Below are 7,950 nucleotides of genomic sequence, written 5' to 3' on the forward strand. Positions count from 1 at the left end.
TCACTTTTTTTGTTTCGTATGCAATATAGAGAACTTTGTTTTAGGCCAAAAGCTTATACAAAAACTGAAACACACAAGATAGGATTTTTGGATCATTTTGTGCATGTTGTTATAGTGACTGAGGCTTTCAAACTTAAAAAAACACACCAAAAGTATTATAAAACTGATATATACAGTATCTCACAGAAGTGAGTACACCCCTCACATTTTTGTAAATATTTTATTATATCTTTTCATGTGACAACACTGAAGAAATGACACTTTGCTACAATGTACAGTAGTGAGTGTACAGCTTGTATAACAGTGTAAATTTGCTGTCCCCTCAAAATAACTCAACACACAGCCATTAATGTCTAAACCGCTGGCCACAAAAGTGAGTACACCCCTAAGTGAAAATGTCCAAATTGGGCCCAATTAGCCATTTTCTCTCCCCGGTGTCATGTGACTCATTAGTGTTACAAGGTCTCAGGTGTGAATGTGGAGCAGGTGTGTTAAATTTGGTGTTTAAATTTGGTGATTTCGTGGAGATACTGTACATTGTCTTGTGTCCAGCTAGCTGCAAGAAAACATGCTGTCATAATTACCTATAATGTCCTCATCAGACATTAAGCTATAGACAGATGTGTGATTTCAGAAACATATAATTAGTTTTGCATTTATTTACACAGACAGAATCTTTCTTTCTCATACAATTTAATAACAAACTAAGTTTTTTTTAATGAATGTAGCTCTAGTCCCATACAGTCAGTTTAATTCAAATTCAATACATTTATATATGTAGACACATCTTATATTACATATATGCATATTTCATAATATGTATACATATTGTACATGAATTTCTCAAAATAAATATTAAATAGCGCAGTTGTATATATTGACCACAAGGTGGCAGGAAAGCTCAGTTTAATAGCTGCCAAAAGGAGACGGTGAATAGGATCAATCAGATGTAAAATAACGGCATATTATTCAATTCTGCTACTAAAGTTTAATACAAATTATCATTATAGTGTGCTGTAAATATTAATCGTTCAATTACTTTAAAGACATTGCTATATGTTATAACCCCAACGTTTTAGGGATTTTTTTATAATCAACCTTTCAACATTTAATATTCATAAACATAAATGTGTTTAATGAGCGCCTAAATTGCATACTTTCCTCTTAGATTAATATTTAAAATAACATTTTAATGGGACCATGTTTCCAAATCCTCTAGAGTAAAACATTTGCTCTCTGACGTCAAGAGGACCTGCCAATGTTTTATCTCAAAATAATTTTTGTAAAAATAATTTTAAAAAAAAATGCATTAAACAAAAATAAAACATTACCTTTCACCACAGTTAGAATGCTACAAAGCAACCTTTCCGTTATGATTGCTTATGCTTGCAATAAATAAGACATATATTCAAAATGTATGACATTATAGCAAAATGAGGCAATGTCATATAAAACTGTTCAAATTGGAGCAGTACTCTGAAAATGAAGAACCAACAGCCATCGCCATTGTTTCTAGTGGAACAAATGTAATGAATATGCTGAAGCAGCCATGTGAGGAGGGAGGAGCTAGTCAAATGAAGGCTGACTATAAAGGCTGCCTCTCTCACTCCTTGCCCAGCTGTTGTAGGTTCTTTAAGTTTGTAGATTTCGTGGAGATACTAAGTATTTGGATCTTGTAAAATTGACGGTTTACGCGCACTGCACCGGATCAAGCGCATTTACGCAGTGCTCGTAGTGTTTAGTCGTTTATAGAGGCTTCTTATTGATGGTTTTTTCCTGGGTCACTCCATTAGGAGTGTGCGATTCACCTGCGGTCGAGCAGCGCGTCATGGATTACAGTAACCTGATGGCGCCTCCGGTGCCGCCACACAAACCCATGTCCCCCCGGCCTGCGCACTGCCAGGGGCGCCTGTTAAAGTGCGTGTTTCTCGGGGATGGAGCTGTGGGGAAAACCAGCCTGATTGTCAGCTACACAACCAATGGATATCCAACAAAATACGTCCCGACAGCGTTTGACGATTTCTCAGGTGAGTCTTTGGATTCGTATAATGATGCCGCATCAGTTGCAAACAAATGCACGAACTGTTCATAGAACTAATTTCACTTTTCCAACCATTTTGTCTGTGACTTTTTGCCTAGAACTCTAGACTTTTTAGCTTGTAGCTTAAGTTTTTTTCGGATGTATGAAGTCAGTTCTCCTCAAGTTCACAGGTGTGAACACAGGAACCACAAATACAGTTCATTACTAACTACATGACAGACTTTGTAACCTTCATTTGGAACATTGTTATAGTTTCAACCCATTTTCACCTGTTTTTTTTTTTTATTATTATTATTGTTGTTATTATTATTATTATTGTGTATAGTGTTCTTCTTAACAAGCATGCTTGTTTAATATTATTGATTAAATCCATTTAAATAGTATTTTGTTTTTTCATGTCATCTCTTCATTTGGGTCAACAGAAGCCAGATTAAAAAGTCAGATATTTATTAATATTGACAAACCAGTGAGTTCATTCAGAATACAAGACTGTTTAAAACTGGTCTTGATATATTGATACACTGGAGAGAAAAAAAATAATATAAAAATAAATGGTTTTATTCAAGTCTAAAATGATTAAACATCACTGAATCAACTTAAATGCATTCATTTATACCAACAAAACTATTTTTATCTGGTAGAAATGGGTCTTTAAGGTAATAACTGCAGGTTACCACATTTACAATGTATAGAGAACTGTAACAGTCTGAAAATCACTCATAAACTGAAATTCATCAGAGCATGTATGATGCTGAACTCATAAAATATAATATGAAAGCAAGAAATATTTGACCACCAGGTGCAAGACTGAATTCGATGACTGATTTTATTCGTTTTCATAAATATAATCGTGTTGACAAAAAAATTGGGACATAGCTGTGAAACAGGAGAGAGGTTTCAGGAAAGTTGATTTTTAGTGCCAATTTACTGCACTAACTTGAGTTTGTTTCCTTGGACCTGAAATTAGTCAAGTATTAGTCCCTTGCGTTCTTAATGGAACCGAAAGCAGTGCTTTAAAACTCACTATGTAGTACTATAACATCATTTTCACTCGAAGTGTTTCATAATTTGTGAATGGACCTCAAACAAGAGCCAGTCAGTGGTCAGATCCCACAAGCATGTCTTTGTAATTAGAAAGGCCTTGCGTAATAATGCCTGACCTGAAAATCTGGCCCCTAAAATCCATTGGGTCCACTTGTGTGAATCTGTGAGCAGATATTGTGTGCTGGAGCCTGTGACGATGTCACGCTCCCTCTCCTGGAACCAGATCAGAAAACTCTCCACTGATTTGAGAGCAGTTACGCAATTCAACAGGTGCCACTTTGAGGGGGGAAGGGGCTGAATTAAAGGCAGATCATATGACGGGGATTTGGAGACAACTCCACAATGGGCACTTGACGAGCAGAACACTTTGAAGTGACAAACCATCTCCAGGCCCTCAGTGTTACTGTGTTTCATGAGATCACTGTACTGTGGCATGCTGGAACAAACGTTCTCATAGGTTTTAACAGCATGTACAGTCCTTCAAACATGCAAAGCGTGAGATGCTGAGCTGTTTATGAGCTGCACTAACCCACAAATCTGGGCAGTTGATCTGTAACATGTTCATGAGGGTGTATACAATTTTATATTATTATTATTATTACAGACTGATATTTTAAAAATGTATTACATTTAAATAAATCTACATAAAATTTGGTTATGATGGTTATATAAAGGGATTGTATAAAGAGTTGTTGAGTGTTGGCAGTGCGACTCATCCTCTCTCTTCTCCAGCGGTCGTACAGGTGGATGAACAACCAGTGAGACTGCAGCTTTGTGACACTGCAGGACAGGTAAGAACTCCACTGCACCACCTGCGTCCTAGTGTCATAGCACAACTTTACGATGCTCATTGCATCGTGTTGATTTGTATTAATTTTGAGTTTACCTCAAAGAGGAACATAAACTAAATAGTTATTTTTGTTTGGGGGGTTGGCATTTCTGTCACTCTCTGAAACCAGGATTTGGAAATTGGATGATAAAGTGATTGCGCAGCAAAATCGTAGTAATTAGAAGAGCTCGGCATGGATGCCATACTGTGAGGAAATCGTAAGAGAGCAAAAAGAACAATCCTCAAGCTATTGGCACTTTAGTTACTGGATCTCCCTCTCTTTTTCTGAGCCATGCAGGCTTGGACAGGGTACCATGTAACCAGCGGTTTTGCCTCCAAGTGATGCTTTTGATGCCAAACTTTTTTTCAGCACTGATTGTTTTGCAGTTGTGAAATCACTGAAAATAATTAAAAAGGCCCTTTGGCTGTACATTCATTCCGATTTTCACATTGGGATATTATATTGTTTCGTTGAAAGGTTTTGTTTAAGACTTTGAACTTCAGAATCTGACACTCCTTTGTCATGCGTTACATGGGTTAACAAATAAATGACTCTGCCCTCTTAGTACATAACCTATAAATCCCTTTACACAGCCATGCAGAGGCAAGCTCAGGCAAACACGGAAACATAAGACTTCAGTTACCCAGTTATAATACTGCAGGCTTTCACATAGTTTTCAAAGAGAAAGAACAAATGCACTTTGCCCAAAGTGGAGAAACAAAGGCTAGCATCACAAACGTCTATTGCTTTCAGCCTGTTTGGATATACTTCCATTATGTTGTGCAGGTGTCCATGTCAACAAAAGAAAACAGCCGTTGTTTGATGTCTGTGCATCAGTAAGTTGACATCTATGCACTATTAATTTTTCTTTTTTTTTTGAGTGATAATTGTAGGGCTGGGTGATATGACTGTATATACTGTACAAATCTGACATATTCACCTGTGTGTACCACAGTTCACCCAAAATAAAAACAGTAAACCGTAAACCCAAAATCTAAAAATCCAACACCAAGCAGTAACAACAACAACAACAATGATAATAATTGTTTTTATTATTATTATTATTATTATTATATTAATGAGTAATAATAATAGTAATAATAGCAATAATAATATGCCATTTCTATCTAGTTACTGTAAAACCTGCTTACAGTAAGCTACTGCATTGGCTGTTTAACAGTTATTTTTAGGTTACTGTAATCGGTGGCTGGAGCATATTACTGTAAAAACTGAAATGAAACCGTATCAAGCCTTAATTATTCTATACAGTAAATGAATTGCTGTAATAACCATATTGCTGCTATTGCATTATTTTTTTATTAAACATTAATTCAAAAAATGTATTAAAATATTTTAGTACAATCTTTTCATGTACATATTGTATAATTTTTACATGCATTATAAATAATAATGGTTACACTAATTAACATAAATTAAAAATAGATTAAAACACAAATTCATGTGCATTCAGTAAGTTTAATGTGTGACGTATGAATATGTAAATGTAACAAAAAGCTGCATAAATGTTATGTGTTTATTTATTTGCAGAATTATAGATTTACCTATATTCTTCTTTGTTTTTTTTTTATGTTTCACATTTTTTCTAAATCTTAGCATTTCGTAACGACAAGTAGATGTAGCATAGACATTGAAAAGGTTTGGCATTCTCATCTGTCAAGTTTAATTGGTGTTCTCAAAGTTTTGAGAGGCCCTGCTCTCCAAAAGCTCAACAGATTTATATTTTAATTAATTTGTACAGCATAAATGGGACCGGGTGTGCCAGAGTTGAAAACTTTGGCCGAGTTTAAAAGATTAAAGCAGGCACTGCATGTTCCACAACATGGCTTTGCTTTGCAAGCGCCAACCCTATAATTTCACGTAATTGCTTCAGGGAATTATAAAACACCCCAAGAGCTAGTTAAATTATTTTATTATTTAAAATAACAATTTGGAATCCCACAAATTATTTTTGAGGGCTTCACAAGGCCTTGTGTTACAAAACACTCTAAACATCAGTAATGATGCTCTTTTACCTCTGTCTCCACCTCAGGACGAATTCGATAAGTTGCGTCACTTCTGCTACACGCGGACTGACGTTCTCCTCCTGTGCTTCAGCGTCGTCAGCCCCACTTCCTTCCAGAACATCGGTGAAAAATGGGTGCCGGAGATCCGACGCCGTTGTCCACTCACACCTGTGTTACTGGTGGGCACCCAGTGCGACCTACGGCAAGACGTCAAAGTCCTCATCGAACTGGCACGGCGCAGAGAGCGACCCGTCCTGGAAGAGGACGCCCGCGCCCTGGCAGACAAAATAGGAGCGGTAGCCTACATAGAATGCTCTTCTCTCACACAGAAAAACCTTAAGGAGGTGTTTGACGCTGCCATCTCCGTCGGGCTCCGACACTCCGACCGAAGAGCCAGACGAGAGCGGAAGGTACACAGTACTGCTGATAAAATGAAAATGCTCTCAAAATCGTGGTGGAAGAAATATATCTGCATACAATAGCAAAGATCAAAGCAATCTTCTGAGGCATGAACAATGTGATAGACTCTTGTTTACTGTCACGCTCCTCAAGTGGATGATGGTCAGTTGATAACGAATCAACAAAGGACAGTATTGTTATTTTAAGGACAATGTGAATGGTTGCAAAATGTGCAGCTAGCTTCCCAGTAACCAAAGTTTACTGTATGCAGGGTCATCGATAAAAGTCACGAGGCCCGGGATGAAGATCTTCTACATTTGGGCCATTGAGTAGATTCAGGGGCCGTTTACACGACAACGTTTTCAGCCAAAAACTTGAAACTTTTTATGCGTTTTCCTGTTCGTTTACACGACAACGGCGTTTTGGGGACTGAAAACGCATATTTTTGAAAACCGGTTTCAAAGTGCACGTTTTTGAAAACGCCACCGTTGTCGTTTCCGTGTAAACACCCAATATGATAATCTTTGAAAACTGTGACGTCATGTGTGTGCGTAGTACGTGCAGTGTTGCCAGATTGGATGGATGATTTCCAGCCCAAAAGCTCATAAAAACCCACCCAAAATCTTAACTGTCAAAATAATATGATGGAATATGTAAATCAAGGTTGATAAGGGCCATTTTAACTCCTTAAAACAAAACAATGACGACAAAATAATATGAATATAACGTTAGATAAATTTCCCAGGTAAACGGATCAAATGTAGGGAAATAGCCTACATTAAAGAGAATTAGGCTACCGAACATGAATAAAATATGCAAGCAGACACTGTCAAAACTGCAATCAAGAAATTAACCGATACCCTCGAAACAACATGCATCATTTTCAATGTCAGCAGGCAGAATAATCCAATTTAAATGCAAAAAGTGCCCAATATAAGTGATAGGAAAAAGCAACGTAATTAGCAGGTATTTCACACTCGTTCATGCGCACACCATGAGTCAACTCAAAACTGTGCCATTCATTGATACTTAATTATAATCCGACAATTAAAAAAATAACAACAACAATGCGCTTACCTTCGTGTCGCTCTATAATTTTACACAGAACTAGAGGAAGCCTCTTGTTAAGTTCATATTGTAGAACATAATACAGAACTTTGCACAGTCAAAACTAATCAAGTCTAGCAGTTTTCAAGGATTTATCAATCTGGACCGTTTAAAAGATAAAAGACAGGATCGTATAAACACATATTTAGTCTCGGTTTTGATTAATTAATTCAAATGTGCTCTGATTTCGAAATTGCAGTGATAGAGTCTTCGTGTCATCTCACTCCACAATAATTCACGTTTTGAGAGTTGAGTCACTCTCCCACTCTTTAACTTATATTTAGGCATAGGCGTAATTTGCGGGTGGGACATGTCCCCACCACTTTTTGCCAGGGTCGATATTGTCCCTACCACTTTTTGAAAGTAATTGAAAAATATATTGCCGAAGGTATGTATTAAAGGGAAAACAAGATCAACAAATCATTCTTCATAATCGAATTAGGGTGATTAAAAAAACAACAACAACATTTGACTCCTTACGCATGCATAACTCGTGCAGTGCAAT

General features: G+C 36.9%; 1 protein-coding gene across 3 annotated transcripts in view; it reads left to right on the forward strand.

Moving 5' to 3' along the window:
* The first annotated feature begins 1,632 nt into the window (after window positions 1–1,632).
* The window catches only part of LOC107724965 (rho-related GTP-binding protein RhoU-like), a 24,809-nt gene continuing 18,491 nt past the window's right edge, over window positions 1,633–7,950 (forward strand). Inside the window, exons 1-3 of one of the 3 annotated variants that reach the window (XM_016534064.1) lie at window positions 1,633–2,027; window positions 3,818–3,876; window positions 5,966–6,349. In XM_016534064.1, the coding sequence (XP_016389550.1) occupies window positions 1,766–2,027; window positions 3,818–3,876; window positions 5,966–6,349 (705 nt within the window). In that variant the 5' untranslated portion in view covers window positions 1,633–1,765. Of the gene's footprint in view, window positions 2,028–3,817; window positions 3,877–5,965; window positions 6,731–7,950 lie in introns of those variants that run through there. The other 2 variants (XM_016534065.1, XM_016534066.1) reach the window with 2 other exon arrangements.

Source organism: Sinocyclocheilus rhinocerous, unplaced genomic scaffold (assembly GCF_001515625.1).
Source record: "Sinocyclocheilus rhinocerous isolate Xijiao unplaced genomic scaffold, SAMN03320098_v1.1 scaffold996, whole genome shotgun sequence".
NCBI classification, from domain to species: domain Eukaryota; kingdom Metazoa; phylum Chordata; class Actinopteri; order Cypriniformes; family Cyprinidae; genus Sinocyclocheilus; species Sinocyclocheilus rhinocerous.